At 35.6% G+C, this 19,113-nt stretch overlaps 1 protein-coding gene across 3 annotated transcripts in view; it reads left to right on the top strand.

The window, feature by feature from the left end:
• The window catches only part of Atad2b (ATPase family AAA domain containing 2B), a 134,207-nt gene that overhangs the window by 97,867 nt on the left and 17,227 nt on the right, over positions 1-19,113 (top strand). For 2 of the 3 annotated variants that reach the window (XM_051181696.1, XM_051181695.1), the window contains exons 22-25: positions 2,745-2,904; positions 11,924-12,046; positions 14,318-14,455; positions 17,673-18,353. In XM_051181696.1, the coding sequence (XP_051037653.1) occupies positions 2,745-2,904; positions 11,924-12,046; positions 14,318-14,455; positions 17,673-18,353 (1,102 nt within the window). The remainder of the gene's footprint in view (positions 1-2,744; positions 2,905-11,923; positions 12,047-14,317; positions 14,456-17,672; positions 18,354-19,113) is intronic. The other variant, XM_051181697.1, reaches the window with a different exon arrangement.

The following is a 19,113-nucleotide window of genomic DNA, read 5'->3' as shown; positions in this document are numbered from 1 at the left end:
GGATTAAAATATACTTTTGTGAAATGTCCATAATAGACTATTTTTATTCCAGGATAAATCCTGCTTTTAAAAGTACATTGGTATCAATGCTTTGGTGCCAGTACTGGCATCTCCTTAGCTGTCTGTAACTGTGAGAAGAAGAGGTGGTAAAGCCTCTCCCTGTCCTAGTCTTTCTGCTTTAGAAAGTTAAGTACATCCCATGCACTTAAGTCTGTCCTGTCCAAAGATCTTCTCTGCTCCCAGTGGAAAATTCTTCACTTTCTATGTGTATTGTTCTGTGTAATCGTGGGAACTTGGTTTGTGATGGTGAGAAAAGGAATTTTCCATTTGGAATGTACTAGAATGCTGTCAATTAAAAACAAAACAAAACAAAAACCAAAACAACAACAAAAACCCAACAAACTTTATCCTGGGATAATATAGTGTGGATGACCACAATATAATCTTTACTGGCCTTCTCCTTATAGTTCAGACTCCATGTTTGAGCAGTTTTTGTGTTTTAGTTCCTTTTTTTTTTTGTCATTAAAATATTTGAATTATCAAATGATTCAAAGTTTAATGTTGTGTCCTAATTGTGAAATCTGTGTTTTTGGACCTGAGCAGATTCCTTTGGAACCATTACGTCATCTATGACTGGGAAGAATGAGTTAGTGTTAAATTTTTCCCTTCAACAAGTCTGAAAATACACATCTCTCCCTTCTTTTGGGATAAGGGACTGTCATAATTCTTATTTGAATGTTTCTCTACAATGTATAGTATGTCCATTTGATAATTTTTCAAAAAACATGCAAGGTCATTTTATTACTTTTCTAGTGTTATAATTGAGAAAGTTGGCCAGTGACAATACAGCCAAATTTTGGAAGTTTTTTCAAATTTAAAGCCCCCCCCCTCTTTTTTTTTTTTTTTAAATTTGAGACAGAGTCTCATTATGTAGACCTGGATGACTTTGAAGTTGCAATCTTCCAGCTCCCAAATTTTGGGATTAGAGGCATGTACCACTATGCTTGAAAGCCCAAGTCTTTCATCCTTTCTATTGTAGTTACCTTCTGCCTTTTCCCACTGGAATAACAGGACATGTAAGACATACCTAATACATGCTTTTAGCTTAAAACAAACCCCACAAATTTGTAGATAATGTTTTTCCATATAGTGTCTTCATCTGAAATTATTAGCTAATTTAAAAGATTTATTTTCATGGCCCTAAAAACTAAGCCCAGGGTCTTGCATGCTTGGCAAGCATTCCACCCACCAAGCTATATCCTGGTCTTGAAGGTTGTTAAAAGGAGAGCAGTTTCCCATGCTTAGATGGACTAGTTTTCTTGTTGCTAAAGAAACTTTTCTTCCTAATCACAAAACTTTGGCAGATTTCAATTGTCAATTGTTTTTTAAGAGAATAAAAGTTATATAAATCATGATAAAGAAATGGAAAGGATTAGAAATGCTAACTATGGTTTAGGCAAAAATTTTAGTTAATGTTATGATCCTGTTTTTTGTCTCATATTCATTCTGGTCTTGCTCTCAAAGATGAGGCAGAAGTATCAGGGGAAGAACAGAAAAGGGAAAATATGATAATACTTAAGTGGCATAAGACATAAAAGTATACAAATGATGAGTTAGAAGTGGCTAAAAACTATCAAATTTAAACTCATCTGTAGAAAACAAGACATTAAAAAACATACTGATTAAGTATGTGCTAAAATTTCATACCCTTAATAATATAAAACTCAAAGTACCTTTCTGTTTATAAATGTTTGTTTCCATTTTTAGACCAAGGCAGATATGAGAATTCAACTAACAGTTCCTGCCAGCATAAGATCCCCCTTAAAGCTGACAGTCACACCTAATGATTGACTGTAAAATTTGAAAAACATATATGCAAATCACATGCATGCATGGGTATGCATGTGTCTGTGAATAAAATTAAAATCGTGGCACCAGCGCCATTGGAAGCTATATGAAAACAAACCCTGGCTTTCAAGAGAGCAGAAACTGCCCAGAAATTGGTCTTGAGCTAGTTTTAGACATTGTTTTAACTGCTTTTAGATCACAGTTCACTTCCTGACTGTTGAGAAAACAGTAGAAATAGGTTGCTAATCCTTCTTTACTAGTTATGTGACATTAAAACATAAAATTTAATGTATAAATCCTGACTGAATGTCTTGAAGTAGAATCATTTATATGTAGAGACAAGTCCAGCAAATCCTTCACAAGTTAGAAAAAAACAATACTTATTTAACTGAAATAAAGTGTGTGTAATGACTCCAAAGGAGTAGAAAATACTTTCCATGAAATGGTTAGCCTTATAGAGTTCAAAAAGAAAATTTTATTGAAAAAAAAAAATTAAAAAACACATACCAGAAATTCTCTATTAGTATGAAAAAAAATCTGGTTTTTATTTTCCTTTGTTTTTTATTTTTATTTTTTTCCTTGAGGCAACACACTTACTGATGCTTATTGGGTACTTTACCCACACATTCTCTTCTCAGATAAGCCCAAAGAATTTAAAACACAAAAACTGACTTTGGTTTCAGATTTCAAGAAGAACACCATGAAGCTTTTCATGGAAAGTATGTCAGATAGTAACTTTAGTAGAATACATAGCATAATAGCATTGTAATTTCACTCTTATATAGTCAACTACTTAGATTTAAGTTTTAAAGTATTGTTTTTTAATTTGTGTTTTTATGAACTAAAGCACATAAAAAAGCCAGATGTAATTTTCTAAAGTGTCCTATTTGTTTTAGGTTTCAGATTATCTTGAAGTAATCAAGGAACCAATGGATTTATCAACAGTAATAACTAAAATTGATAAACATAATTATCTAACAGCTAAAGATTTCCTGCAAGATATTGACCTCATCTGTAGCAATGCTTTAGAATACAATCCAGACAAGGATCCCGGAGGTAAGGACACTTAGGGCAAGATGCCTGATTCAGGTTGATAGATGAATGTGTTCAGGAACTCTGAGAAAATAGTAAACCATCTAGAAATACTGCTTAAGCCAGAAGGTTTTATAGTTTCTAGGCACTTTCTTTTTGTTCAGGATTTAACTTCCATTTTCCTTTTAATTGTTATAATGAATTCTAATTTTGTTCAGATTGATAGAATACTAGCAAATTAACTTAACCAGAGATTGTTTAGCCAACATCAGTAGTTACTCTAAACACAGAATTTTTAATTTGTGTGAAGTCAGATCAGGATTGGATAAGTTTATATATCAAACTCTTCTCTCTCTCTCTCTCTCTCTCTCTCTTCCTCTTTTTCTCTCTCTCCTTCTCTCCCTCCCTCCTTCCTCCACTTCTCCCCCTGTCCCCCTCTATCATTAGAAACTGAATGATGTAAATACGAGAAATTTCTCTCTCAAACTAGGGTGGTCTCAGACTTATGGAGATCCTCCTGCCTCTGCCTCCTAAGTGCTAAGATTAGAGTATCAGAATAATTCTCCTGTAGGATGCCATCACTTCTGTATATTGGAGGTATTCTTACATAATTTTATTTTACTCCTAATTCCATCCTATACTTCCCAGAGGTGTCCATCCTTTTGACATAGTGACATGATGCCATCCTCAAGTGTGTTAGGTCAGATTTGTGGCCATCCTGGGAATCACTAGTAGTTAGTGGGCTGCAGGTTAAACATGGCTGTTAATCTGTTGTTCCAACTCTTGTCATTGCCCTCCAGGGATAATCTTAACTGATAGTTAAACAAGATGAAGTTATTGTAAATAGGTATGATTTTTATAACAAGAATGTGTATCATGGGAATCCTAAAGGATTTGGTATTATGTTTTGTAATCTTAGGGAAAGTGTGAGGAAGTGGGACTTAACAGTGAATTGAATGTTGCTAGGTGGCGAGACCATTTTGTGATTAGAACCTCTAAGTGAGCTGGTTGAGAAAGCTCACCAGGTAAAGGTGTCTTCTGTTGATCTGAGTTTGATTTCTGGGCCCCACATGATGGAAGGAGAGCATCAATTCCTGCAAATTGTCCTCTGAACTGCACACATATACAGTCATGTCTATCCTAACTCGTGTGTGTGTGTGTGTTTGCGCGCGCGCGCGCGCGTGTCTGTGTCTGTTTGCTTGCATAATAGAAGAATCAAGCAGTGCTAACATCCCTAAGCAGGACATTGGTATTAGCGAGAATAGGATTATGTGTGATCATTTTTGTATTTAGGACAGTGTTCATGTTTTGTTCTTGTGTGTAGGCATAATTACAGTGTTTTATTTTGGCCCATCATAGTCACGCAGTGGCTTTGTGTGGTACTCTTTCTAACACAAGTACATGATCATGCTAGGCTAACTCTCAGGTATCAGGATGTGTATTTTCTTTTTCTCATTGAAGATTTTGTTTTTTCACTAGTTGATACACAAAATATTATTTTTAAAGCATTTATGTAGGTTTGTGTTCTTTAAAGATACTATATCTGTATTTGGGAGCAATGGTTCTCAACTTAAGCCATGCAGTAGAATGACCTGAATTTTTCAGTTCTGTGTGAAATTACTTCTCACCTGAATTTAGGCCATAGTAATTGATATTATCATATTTCAGGTTTCAGAAATAGAAAAAAATATTTACGTAGTAGTAGGCCTTGGTGGGTTCTAGTTCTCAACATATGTGTTTAGGATATTTGCTTGTTATAGTTTCTGCTATTTGCTTTACTTTTAAACTCTTCTTAAATGGTTTATTTAATGAGCACTGATGTTGACCTGAATATATGTGTATGTACTGTGTGCATGTTTGGTACCACAGAAGACAGAAGAGGGAGTTAGAACCTCTGGAACTCAGTTTACCTGTGGTTGTGAGCTGTCAGATGGGTGCTGGGAACCAAACCTGTGTCTTTCTATTAGAGCAGCCAGTGCTTTTTACCCTTGGAGCCATCTCTCCAGCATTTGTATTTTTTTCATTATGCATGTTTTAGAAAAACTGTGAAAATAAGACAAATGAGAAAGTTAAGTAATCTGCAATCCCATTACTTAGTGTCTAAGGCTGAAGAATATATTTGCACATCAGCTTCATTAAAATTGTATGATTATTGGGTCTGGAGAGATGGCTCAGTCATTTAAGGCTAGGCTCACAACCAAAAATAAAATTGTGTGATTATTGTTAATTTTTGTTAGCATACATAATAAAGGGTTTTATTAAATATTTTTAGTAGACCATTGTGCCTAAATGAACTATGAAGTTCACTTAATATGGTTACCAGTTGATGGGAGATGTCATCTTACTGGTTAATGAATAAAGCCTTGTTGGCCAATAGGAGAGCAAGATTGGTGAGACTAGGAAAGCTAGAGGATTCTGGAAAACGTAGTAGAGTTGTGATGTGATCTCAGGAAGAGAGGATGCAAGTCTGTGTTCTCTGTAAGATAAGACCTTGTAGAAATACTTATATTATTAGTGATTATGGGTTAATATTTAAGACAGAGCTAGCCAATAAAAAAAACGCTAGTACCAGGGCAACAGCTTTATATCTAATACAGTGTCTCTTGTGTGTTATTTTGGGGCTGATGCAGTTGTGGAACCAGGCTGGCAGGAAAGTGCTCATAACAATCAGTTTTATCTATTTTCCTGCAGATGACTTGATTTCATTCTTTGTGTGTATATTATACAATTTTCATCTGTATGATAATATCTAGGCTGGCTCCAGTCTCTGGTTACTGTGAACAGTCTGCAGTAAGCATGGTGGTGAAAGCGCCTCCTGCTGTTCTGACCTGGGTCCCTTTGAGTATATGCTCAGGAGAAGAGGGTATGCTTGTATCATATGGTAGTTTTACTTTTAGTTTATTGATTTATTTCACAGTGGTTGTACAGATTTACATTCTCACCAATATTGTATAAGGGTTCCTCTTTACCCACCTCATAGCCAATTTGTTGAACATTTTTTGTTTCCCCCTTTTCTATAAAATTATGTAATTCTTACATATTTTTCACTCCTCTAACATTTTTTTGAAACTATTACTAATGAGTAGATTTATCTCACATATAAAAATTATATATAGATGTAATATAGCTAATGGCCTATTCCAGGTCATAGTAGGTCTTTTAGTTCTTTTCTCCTCTATTACAAATATGTATAAATATTTTATAAAATTGCACAGATCTGTAATTCTAGCAACTTAATAAGATTCTAAAAATTAAAATAAGTAAATAAATAAAGAGCTGGAGATATGGCACAGAGATTGAGAGCTTTCCTAAAATGTGTGAGGCATTAAATTTCATTCCCTAGAACCTCCCAAGTAAAAACTATAATATAGTTGTATGTGTATTTTCATATTTTTTTAGGGCCACTGTTAACTAGTGGAGAAATTTTATGTCCATGAATGTTTCTTCTTCTAGAGTATGTGTCATCCTGCATCAGGGTGGGTGGTGAGAAACCGGCTGAATTTTAAGCTCATTTCACTCCCTTCCTTTGTCCCTCATGTGGGATCGGATGGGAGTGACTGTGTGTGGTTTTGACCTTGTGCTCTCAGCTTGTGGTGTGGTGTGCTGTGGTGTTAAATGAGCTCATTATTTAGACCCATGCTTCTGTCTATGCTGCTGCTCTCTACTTCTTTGATGGTGATCAAGTCAAGTTTTCTAAATTTTAGTTTTCCCATTTTTATAGGGATAACAACAAAATTTGTTAGTTGGGATTATAAGGATGAAATAAGAAAGTGTGTTATGTTGAATGTTAATAGTGTTGCCATTTTTCTGTTGTTCAAATTAAGTTTGTCAAGCCCCTAACACAATTCCTTGAGTTGGGAAGTATTCCTTAAAGGTTGGCTGTTGATATTTATATTCTTTTTTGAGGGGTTGGGTTTGGTGACAGGATTTCTCTTCATAGCCCTGACTGTCCTGAAACTCACTCTGTAGACCAAGCTGGCCTCAAACTTACAGGGATCTGCCTGCCTCTGGCTCCTGAGTGCTGGGATTAAAGGCATGTGCCACCTATTTATATTTTTATATTGTCATCATTATTTAAATTAATAGTTTAAGTTTGGGTTTCCATAGTAGGTATGTACCCATAGGTTCTAGGATGACCCCTACTTTGTGTTTCTTACCGTACCTGATCACATTTTAAATTTAAACCTATTAGGAAATAAATTTAGAGACTATGAAAATGAGCCTAAATGCTTGTTAGAAGAAGCTAGTCTAGTAAATAAATCCAATTTTCCCCTAGATAATTTACTATTATCCTGTTAATATAAATGCTAGTTTCAAGGAAGAGGCAATGCTTTCTGATGCAATATTACCTTTTACTATAGAATGGGATGGTTTACTAGGAGCCACAGACAGAGCTTATGTTACCACATAAGCTTGGGACTTTCCTACTCTGCTCCTTAAAGGTAGATACAGTAAGTTTCACTGTTCAGTAAATATCTGCTGCATTCGTGTCCCACCCTCTTATGTCTTTAATCAACATGAGGACATTTTTTTTTTTCTCAGCAGCAGGAGAGCCACTTGTTATGTATGTACCTGTAAAAGAACCTCAGGGTCTGTTGTGTAGCAAGTGGTAATTGCACGAATGCTATATTACTTTTACAAGGTCCCATGAGGAAATGTTTATAATGTTCTGCTTGGCAGAACACATGGACATTTGGGGTTATGGAGGAACTACTTATACAGTGAAGATAAAAGTCTTTGGAAGTTAAATATAGCTACATGTTAACCAGATTATCTCATAAGAGGATGATGTGGATAGAAATTAAATGTGAAGTGATGAGAAGTTTAACTTGAAGCTTCTAAATGTGACCAAGGTCATACATTTGACTGTAAATGTTATCTTAGGGATAGGACATGAATTTTGACCACTGTGCATTGTTGGTCTTGTAACAAATCCTTACCTTGCCTCTGGGACAATTCTTAGACCTATCATCATTTGACCAATTTTGCTGAACTACATCCTTAATCCTATAGTCTTCACAGAATCCTAACATTTTGTGTCAGTTGCCTGGGATCAGAGTTCTCAGAGGCACTCACTTTTTTTTTTTTTTTTTTTTTTTTTTTTGAGCCATCTGTAGTCTACTCAGTATATTTCCAGCTTTATTTGTCATAGTTGTACCTCATGAATTTCAGACTTAACCAAACTCATTTATATTTCTGTTAGTGTTTATGACTACCATGCCCTAATTACTGAGCAGGATACTTGGTATATAAAAATATCTGTGACATTTCTTACCCCTTGAGACAGAGATGTGTAACTTGTATTAGTATTATGATAGATCAATAATATGACTTCTCTATGTCAGATATTGGTCTGTATGCCAATGTATTTATCTGCTAGGATTAACATACAAAATATGACAGACCAGGAGGCCTAAGCCACCAAAGTTTTTTCTCATCTTCTTCAAGGTAAGTCAGTGAGTTAGGTCTCTCCCAAGATGGCTCTTCACAGTTTACCACTTTTCTCTGTCTATGTGTATTCCTAATGTGTCCAGATTTCCTTTTAAAAGGGCACCAGGCACTGTGGATTAGAGCCCACACTCTTTTTCCACCTTAATTACCCCTTTATAATGGCTTACTTCCACATGCAGTCATTCTGAAATACTAAGGGTTCAGACTTTGACATACACATTTTGAGGGGATTCAGTTCATGCTGAATAGTTACATATGACACAACCCCAACTGTCTAGAATGTTCTTACTTTTATTAATTTATTTTTAGAATATTTTTAATTATTTTTGACAATTTCAGATATGTGTACAATATATATTGGTCATATCTTCTGCCCCTCCTCTTATGCTCCCTTCTGATCTCCTTGGGCACCAGACACGAATATTGAGCACAAATGTACATTCAGGTAAAAACACTCATACACATCAGATAAAATAAACAAATCTAAAAAAATACTAATAATAATAGCATCAAAAATGGTGTAATAGTAGGAAATCTGACAAAGGGTATATAATACATGCATTGAAAAGCATAAGAAAGGGCTGAGAAAACTCTTGTCCCAAATAAATATCTTTTCAACAAATAGTACTGAACAGTTAGATATCAGTATGCAGTCAAAATTCCCTGATCTATATATAGAAGTTGACTCAGTGGCTCATATACTGAAATATAAGAGCTTAAGCCTATATCTGAGACATTAAAATACATCTCAGAATTTAGTAGACATTAAACATCCAATTTTAAAACAAAAGATGAGAGCCAGGCCATACTTTTAATCCCAGCATTCAGGAGGCAGAGGCAGTTGAATCTCTGTGAGTTCAAAGCCAGCCTGGTCTGCAGAGTGAGTTCTAGGACAGTCAAGGCTACACAGAGAAACCCTGTCTTGAAAAACCAACCTACTGACCGACCGACCCACCAACCAACCAACCAAGACTTATGAATTAAAAGACAGAGAAGAATCCACTTGCAAGGATGAGGCAGAAGAATTATTCTTGTACAGGATCTTGATTTGGTTCTTAACACCCACATTAGGTGGCTCATAACTATAACTCTAGCTCTGTGGGAGTCTGATACCTTCTTTGGGCCTCTGAGAGCACATGCATGCAGATGTGCATATAAACATAAATAAAAAATCTTTTTTGCAGATTGAAAAAAATTGGTTTGGGGTCATTAATAGAATTGTTAAGCCTTTGTTCATGTGCTTATATATCTCCATTGGGATATTTTTTTATCATCTAAAAACCAAAATATCTCAAAGTTAAATCCATTAAAAGTAATCTCTAACTTTTCCCTTCTTCCGTGTGTGTGTGTGTGTGTGTGTGTGTGTTTGTGCACGCGTGTTTGTGCACGCACGCATATGTTGTCTTTCTTTATAAATAGCACTTCTTTCTTCCTCCTTTTGGATGCAAGAAGCTAGAGAATTATCTTTGATTCTTATCAAACTCCTCATTTACCTTACCACACTTTTCTATAGCTGAGAGCCCATTTCAGATCTGTAATCTCTTTTTTTTCATCATCACAACCATCACCCATCAAGTCATGGTCTCTAGTACTTCAAGAAAGAGCTTTGTGATTATGCTTCTGGATTGTTTTTTAATCCCTCTCAATCCAGTCTCTAGATAACAGCCAGGGCGAGCCATGTTAGTTTCTTTTTCATGGCTCTTCAGTGACCTTTCATTGCTTGTAGGATAAATCCTGAACTGTTTTGGGAAAGGTCTGGTACTTGTTTTCTTCTTGGCTGTTGAGTTCTCTCCATGAGGTATGATTTCAGTTTCATGAACTCTCCTAGCTCTTGGATGTGGCACAGTCTGTACCTCCCTGAAGTGGTTCCCCTTCCTCAATTGCAGCTCCAAAGCTTGTTCACCAGTCAGCGCAAGTGCCTCTTCCTTGAGAGGCTTCTTAGAACTCAGGTGAAATTTGCCCCAATGCCAACCTGCTGACTTTCTTTATAGCCATGGCTCAGATTGGTGTTTTGTATTTTTGTTGTCATTTGTTTTGTCTTTTGAGGGAGAAGGCTTTTTATGTATAAAATACTTATTTTAAGCATTAAAATAATTTGTGTGTCTGTCTGTCTGTCTGTCTGCCAAGGCCAGAAGATGGTATCAGATTCTCTGTAGCTAGACTTACAGGTGGTTGTGAGCCATGTGAAATTGGGCTAGGAACTAAACTTGATCCTTTAGAATAGCAGCAGCGAGCGCTCCTCCTTTTTCTAGCTGAGATACTATTTATTTAATGCTACTTTCTTAGCTAGTATGAAAATTGTAATTTTTATTGGAACCACACCCATCTTATTTATTTATTTGTTTGTGTGCTTCTGTATTGTTGTTCCGTTTTCCTAGTGTTGTGGGTAGTGTTTGTTGAATGTTTAGAGAACATATATCAGAAAGGTAGCAGTGGTTGTGTATGTGCTATATTTTTATAAGATTTCTACAATAAGCTATAATCATAAATGTTATAAACAAAAGATAATTTATACCTTATGCCTTTACTGTAGAGAGAAAAGTGGATATTTTTTATTTTTGATTTTTTTTCTTTCTTGGAGACAGGGTGTCATGTTGCCTAGGCTGGGCTGAAACTTGCTGTATAGCAGAAAATGACCTTGAATGGATCCTGTTGCTTTTCCCTAGAGGTGTGCACCCCTGTGCCAGACTGAGACTGTTCTAAGTTATCTTGCATTTATCTGTCTTTTTCCGTCGGGAGTCCTGTAACTCCAGAAGGCATCACTGACATTGCATTGTTCACCACCCAGTCTTTGCTATGTCCTGTGAGGCAAACATGGTTTCTGTGGTATCACTTCAGCTATTGTACCTAATGACTCCAGGTGCTTCTCCCTGCTTCTGCCCACCAATGATGTGCTTTGGGCTTTATTACTATATTTTTCAGACAAGATCATGCTGTGAAGTAGCTATGGCTTTATGGATTTGCTGATTAAAGTGCTGGGGTTATATGTGTATACTGTCACAGTTTTCTGTATTTATCTTTTGTTATATTTTAAAAGATGTCCCCCTTATTCAGAGTATTTAGTGTTCTTTAGCACAACTTTGACTAGCTACTGTGGTTTTAAAGAAACCATCTTTTAGTTTTTATTTGTGTACTTGTTTGCCATGCTGAGTGTGAGGGGGTCAGACTCACTTGGTAGAGTTCCAGGGATATAAGTCAGGTTGCAGCACTTACAACAAATGCATTGTTCACTGAATCATCTCACTGGCCCTTTGAGTTCCTGGTTTCCATCTGAAGCAGCCCTGTGGTATATAGCATATCCCCAACTCTTTGAAAATTTTATTGAAAATCCTATTTTATTTTTAGAAATTAAAAACCTTATTTTGAGGTAATGATTTAATAGAACTAGTATTTTGAAGTCTTAACAGTCCAATTTTCCAAGCAATTGATAGAATAGTTCATATTTTTACACACCTGAAATGAATATTTTCTCACCTAAAAATGTCCTTAGAATTTAAATGTCTGTATCTTTTACTTCTCTTTTAAGGCATCCTGCATTAATTTTATTACATTTGTATCTAAAATAAATTTATGCCAACTTCTTTTTAAACAGACAAAATTATTAGGCACAGAGCTTGTACCCTGAAGGACACTGCACATGCCATCATTGCAGCTGAATTGGACCCAGAATTTAATAAACTCTGTGAAGAAATTAAGGAAGCAAGAATAAAGAGAGGTAAGTTAGAGAAATAGATTGGCTGCTGAAGCGTTCTCAGTTCATTTTATCACCTTCCTGTGACACAGGCGCCAGAGTATACTCATTGGCTCAGTAATATCTTGGTATTTATTAATTTTTGATACTAACAGGCATCATGTAAATTCTCAAGGGTATTTTAAAACTACACCCATGACAGTTTGAGTGTAAAGGTACATGTTAGATAAAGAGTATTTTTTAGTAGAAATTTCTTCTTAAATAATTTACATATTATGTCTGCATTTATAACTGAAGATATTTTAGTTTGCATAATTCACATATGATATTCACTACTTAAACTTTTTTTTTTATAAATATTTTCCCCAGTGTGTTAACACTTACGTGTAATTTTTTAATTAGAGCCACAAAATTTGTTTATTGGATGTACAGCTGTATCCTTGAGGAACTTTAGTAGGAGGAAGAGAAATGCCAGTGGCAGAAGATTTTAAGCAGTGGAATTGGTCAGGTCACTTTAGAAAGATATAATGTGTTCTCAGTGTTTTAGGAAGATGAAAAATTGAGAGTTAAAAGCTGTGAGAGCCAGTTTGGAAAACTATGTTTCAGTTCTATAGAGGCAAACATAGATTTGCTATATTATGCAGCAGTTCTCTTCCTTGGAATCTATCCAAGAGAAATGAGTATGTGCCCACATGAAACATGTACGTGAATGTTCATAGGAGTGTTATTCATAATAAATAAAACTGGAAAAATACAAATGTCCATCACTTGATTAATGAGTATCAAAGCGTGTACCCATAGTCCATATTATTCAATGAAGTATAATACTTCACAACAGTGCTACATGGAATAAGGCAGTAATGAAAGAGCATCTGCTGAATGTGGTCCTCTCATATAAAATGCAAGTATGTTGAGATACACATATAGTAGTGGCTGCCTGAGACAGGCATCTTAAATTAGATTTCTATGGGGTAACCACAAAAATGTACATTTATTAAAAGCATTTAATTTTATGCTTAAAATAGGTGATTTTTATGTTGTAAAAACTGTACCTTGGTAAGATTGCTAGGGGAGAAGGTGGTAAAACAAATACACATTTTAACTAATGAATGGAGCTAAGCAAGATTATTATATGAGTGATACATATGTAGAGAACACTTTGTGGGATTGGCTTTCCTTTCTTTTTTCTTTTCTCTTTCCTTTCTTTCTTTGTTGTTGAGAATTGTTCTCATGTAGCTCAGGCTGCCCTCAAATTCACTATGTACCCAAGAATAACCTTATCTTTCTCTCTTTAACTCCTAAAAATTAGGATTACAGACTTGTGCTATCACACCCAGTTCATACAGTACTGGGGATCAAAAGCAGGACTTGGTACATACTAAGCAAACATTCTGCATATCTGAGCTATATCCCTAGCTTAGTAGAGGGCACTTTGAAGGAAAAGAATATTGATTGTTAAATGAATGAGTAGATACCAATTCTGCCAATCAAAACAGGGACTATATAAGATAAACTCTGTGTGTGTGTGTGTGTGTGTGTGTGTGTGTGTGTGTGTGTGTGTGTAAAGGTGAACCATTTGTCTTTAATTTGACCTATTTTTAGGATACCTGATTGGCAATATCAGATAGACAGATAGGAATGTGGCTAGTAGGCTAGAGAGCTTTGGACTAAAAATATGTATTATATAACATTATTTAAAAGCCATATACATAAAGGATCCTTCTTGTTTATTAAAATAAGAAGCTAGGTTTTATATATCTATAGAGAGAGCTGTGAGTAGCACTAGCATTCAAGTTCACATGGAAGAAAAGATTTTAGTGAAGAAAATTGAGATGGAATGGTTACTCTTTGGAAGATGGTGCCAGGAAGTGAAACTTAGGGCATTGCTGTGACAGGCCACAAGCTAGGTTGAAACTGTTCATGGGAATGTAATTTAGTGACCCTGTATACTTACTATACATTCTAAGATAGCAGAGATCATGACTTTTAGACAATTTATAGTCTTATTATCCCACAGTCATATTGTGAAATATATTACTTTTGGAATTACAATGAGTGAAAATAGGACTCCTTTGGGCATTAGGATAAGTATGGCCTGCTAGGTATTTTTATGCTTTTAATATCAAGTTACTTTCCCATCTTAAAACAAAAGATACTATTTTCAGCAGAATTACAAACTGTATAGGTATAATTAATGACTTTTAAATTCAGTTTTATATTTCAGATTTTTAAAAATCTTTCTGGTTTATGCATCTGGGAACATTTAAATAGGTATTGCTTATCTGCTGCTTGCAGGCTTATCAGTAACAGCAGAACAAATAACTCCTCATAGCACTGCTGCCCGTAAGACAGAGACTAGAGTGGAAGAGGCATTTCGGCACAAACAAAGAAACCCAATGGATGCCTGGCACAACTCTGCAAATAAGTGTGCATGTGAGTATTTGTGAGCATGTTAGCCACGAGTAGCAATAGCTGAGATTTGCTAGGATCAGCCCACTAAACAACACTGCTCATTGTCCATAGTTCTTTAATCCTCTTTCTAGAGAGGTGCTTGTAAAGTAAGATTCAGAATGAGAATTTCATCTTTAACCTTATTTGCTATTTTCCATGCTTAGTATTTTTGGAGGGGGCGATATCTGAAACACTTGAAACAAGCACTGGATTTTTGGATAGAGATGAAGGCAACAGATGGTTTTGTCCACCTAGTCCTTATTTCTCACTCCTTGCATGATATATGCAGGATATTCTCTTTGTAGTTAGTAGGAAGTTTAGTCCTTTAAAGGAATATTTATGCTGTGTTTGAGAAATCTGCACAGCATGATTTGTCTTAACTTTGTTTGATATAGTTAGAAGGAAAATTTAGTTTCTAGATCTTCATAAAAACTTATTCTTGTTGATCTATTATATTTTTGAAAGACAGTTGTTAATAAACCTAACATCTTCCTGTTGTAGTATTCATGTTTCATTAAAGATAGCCTGTCTTGAAAGACACATGCTGTTCTTCTGGTCTAAATATGATGATACTGCTCTGTGCACAAAACTGGCCATAGTATGGTCTTTACTAAATGACAGTGAATTTGAAGGAATGAATCATACCTACCTTTTAAACTATATTTTTATTAATTCTTTGAGAATTTCATATAGTATTACTTGACTATATTTACTCCATTCCTCCTCCTTTTAATTTCTAGATCTATTCATTATTCCCAATCCCTTCTAACTTCATGTCCTCTTTAAAAAAAAAAAAAAAAATTAGTCAAAAAGTCCTTTTATACTGGGTGTGGGGCTGTCTGCTGGAGCATGGGAAAACCTACCAGGAGTTACACCCTTAAAAACCCCAACTCTTCTTCTTCCAAAGGATATCAGCTGTCAGTAGCTTATCAGTTAGGGGTGGAGGCTCTTGAGTCTCTCTTGCCTCTGTGCTACAGTGTTATGTGGCTTAATCTTGTACAGACAATATCTCTGCTGTGAGTTCATGAGTGCGATGGCCCTGGAATGTCTGGAAAACACAGTTTTGCTCTGATCCTCCCTGACCTCTGGCTTTTGCAATCATTCCATCTTCTCTTCTACAATGGTCCCTGAGCTAGGGGGGTGAAGGGGAGGCGCAGGGGGTGGGGAGGTAAGTAGGGAATGTGATGCAATTATCATAAATGTGGCTGAGTACACTACTGGTACTTATTCTTTGCACTTTGAGCAACTGTAAATTTCTGTGTTAACTGTCAATTGCACAAAGAGCTGCATATACTCAATTTTAAAAACTTTGACTTCTTTAAATAAGTAACATTCATATGGTGCAAGTTTGAGAAAGGATTTAATGGTGCGTTTAGTTGTTCTAAAACCAATAACTAGGTTATTTGGCCCACTCATATTTCAGATTGTGTTCCATTGTGTAACATCATACTCTCATTTAAACTCTGAATCCTTTATAGTCTCTTCGTTGATACTAATGTCTACCAATGAGAATATATTGAATATTCGCTTCAAGAAGTTTTAGGCTGGGGCAGGTGAGATGGCTCAGCAAAGATACCTGAATTTGATTTCTAGAACCCACAGGAAAGGAGAAGAGAATGAAAATACTTTTAAAATTTATAGAGTTGTGTTTTCTCTTACCAGTAGATGGCACACATGACACATCATTTGTCTGTTTTAGATTAACACAAATCTTAACTCTATAATGTACAAAAGGGACAGTTGCTTTTCTAAGGTCTTAGCATTGGAAACAGCCTTAGTGATACAATAAAAATTGACTTTAAATGTGTTCCTAAATAGGTGTTTCAATAGAGCATCCTAGGTAAATAAAGTACTTGGTAAGTTAAAGATTTTTCTCCTTTCAGAAAAAAGCATTGTATATAATGAATAGAAGCAGTACAATAGGTTATGTGAACAATTTGGTTAACAAACTGTTAACCTCCCCTAATATAAGTGGTTTACCCAATAGCATCAACTTATTATAAAGGTATCTCCAAATATGTAGAATAATCAAGCCTTCTATTATGAAGGCAACAATATCAAGAAAATATTAAAGATAACCATTTGGTCAGTTATTTGAAAAAAGAGACCTATAAAAGCTGTATTCTCTTGGATGACAGAAATCATAAGCTCTTTGAGTAGATGGTTGGGCTTCCAGGTGATAAGTTGAAGCCAGAGATCTTTTTTTTTTTTTTTTTTTTTTTTTTTAATTTCCTTTATATGTATCAGAGGTAACTGATGACTCCACTGGGAAATGCAGATCTTTAATATAAGCTGATATTCCATCAATACTGTGTACCACTTTAACCCTTTAAACCCTTTCCAATAATAGGCAGGAATAAATTTAGTCATTATTATTTCTTCTTATTTAGTAACTATCATCTCCAAAATTCATTTAGTCATTTGACTCAAAAGTTTACCTTTTCTTCAAAACTCAATATGCTTTTCATGCTTTCTTCTCTATTTCTATCTTATATTTTATATTATAGGTTAGTTAGTAGATGTAGAAAAATATCTGTTAGTCTAATATTAAACTTTACAGAAGCTCAGATGACAGGCATCTACAACAATCATTAGCTAAAACTAATATAGCCCACATAGGAATGAAACAAAGATGGCCATCTTGCTCCAAAGGTAGATATAAGGCTTTCAATATGTGACAACTAACTCTCAACACTAACCACTCTAATTTTGAGCCATGAAACCAAAAACTATTAAGAATTCTCAGTCTACTTTGTAAGCCATGACACTCCAGAACAAGAAAAGTCTGAATTCTGTTCATAGAACTAGTTCGATTCTTTATATGTAACACATGACACAAAGGCCAGAAGCTCACTAAAGCAAGTATGTTTTTTAAGCTTTCACACTGGTTAATAAGAGAGAGTGTGTAAGCCCCACTCCAAAAACTAGAATCTGTAATAGTAGAAGAGGTTAAAACCAAGCAAACTATACCAGAGTAAAGTTTTAAAAGTTTGCATTTGTCTGAGTTCATCTATAACTTCATATCCATTTACTTATAAGTTATGAGAATTTGTCTGCATGGATAACAAGAGCCAAGGGTTTTTGTTTGTATTTTGGCCAGTATAGGTTAACTTTTTTGGGGGTTCTACTATAAAGAATATAGAATAGTTATTACACTCTAAGTTCTATATGTACTTTCCCTGTCTTTCTTATCAAACAGTTCGAGTTCGGAGAAAATCAAGGCGGCGATCACAGTGGGGTAAAGGAATTATTAAGAAAAGGAAAGTCAATAATTTGAAGAAAGATGAGGAGGACACCAAGTTTGCAGATTATGACCATACAGAGGACAGGAAGTTGCTGGAGAATGGAGAGTTTGAGGTAAGCACTGACTGCCATGAGGAAAATGGAGAAGAGACTGGAGACTTATCTATGACCAATGATGAATCTTCATGTGATATCATGGATATGGACCAGGGTCAGAGACTGAACAGTGGAGCAGGCACAAAAGAGAATTTTGCATCAACCGAAGAGGAAAGTTCAAATGAATCTCTACTTGTCCATAGCAGCAGTTCTCTCAATCCTGAGCAGACATCCAGAAAAGAGCCCTTCCTTAAAGGCAGCTGTCTGAATGGTGATGCATCCACTGACAGTTTTGAAGGAATTCCTGTTCTGGAGTGTCAGAATGGCAAAACTGAAATAGTTTCTCACTCTGGTGGTGGAGAAAAGTCTAGTTCTGAACAGAAGATTCCTTTAGAAGAACAGCTAAAAGACAAACCAGAGACTGTGAATGAAAATCATGGAGATGACCCTGAAAAGCTACAAGTACTGGAATGTAGCAGTAATGAGAAGATTGAACCAGGTCCTGATGTGGAGGTTAAAGATACAGAACTGGATAAAGAAGGTAGAGCTAAAGTTTAAAAATATTTTCTGAAGGTTTAAATGCCAGAAGGTTAAATGAATATTGTATCTGGTTTTTAGTAACAAAAATTGGTTAACCGATTCTCAGAGTGGAATCTGCATCAACACTTTTCAGCCCATTCCATAAATACCTGTGAACATACTCAGTTTTTCCAAAAGGTTTCATGGTCCAGAATGCTCTGCTATCTTGGCCTTTTAGCTTTCCTCCTGTCTGATTGGCTGTCCTGGAACCTGCTCTGCAGACCAGGCTGGCTTCAAATTCAGAGGTCTACCTGCCTCTGCCTCCCAAGTGCTAAGATTAAGGCATGTGCCATTACTGCCTGGCCTGATTGCCATTTTTATCCTAAAAGCTTTGTAACTGGAAACCAGGTCAATTCACAGGTGCAAAGAAGATGGAATTCCAACAGGAGAATTGTTAGGATGGGTGAGGCACGTGGAGATTAAAAACTGAAAGTTATACAAGCCATTCTTATTCATTTAGTCATGCAATTTTGAGCTAATTCCCCATGCCTGGTTTTTAGTTTTGTAAATCAAACTTCAGAATGTTATTGTTGCTGGTTAGCAATAACTAACTAGTGTAATAATAACTAGCTGTGTCTCCTGGTTACTAGTACACATTGCAGTGTATTTAGACTGTCTCAGATCCAGCTAAGTCAAATTGATTGTATGGTAGTGGAGAAAGAATGCAGAACTGTTGACTTACCTTGTTCTTTAAAAAAAAAAAAAAAATCAGAACATTCTGC

Source organism: Phodopus roborovskii, unplaced genomic scaffold (genome assembly GCF_943737965.1).
Source record: "Phodopus roborovskii unplaced genomic scaffold, PHOROB, whole genome shotgun sequence".
Classification (NCBI taxonomy): Eukaryota; Metazoa; Chordata; class Mammalia; order Rodentia; family Cricetidae; genus Phodopus; species Phodopus roborovskii.
Note: the sequence above shows the minus strand (reverse complement) of the source record. Positions and strands in the feature narration are given on the sequence as shown.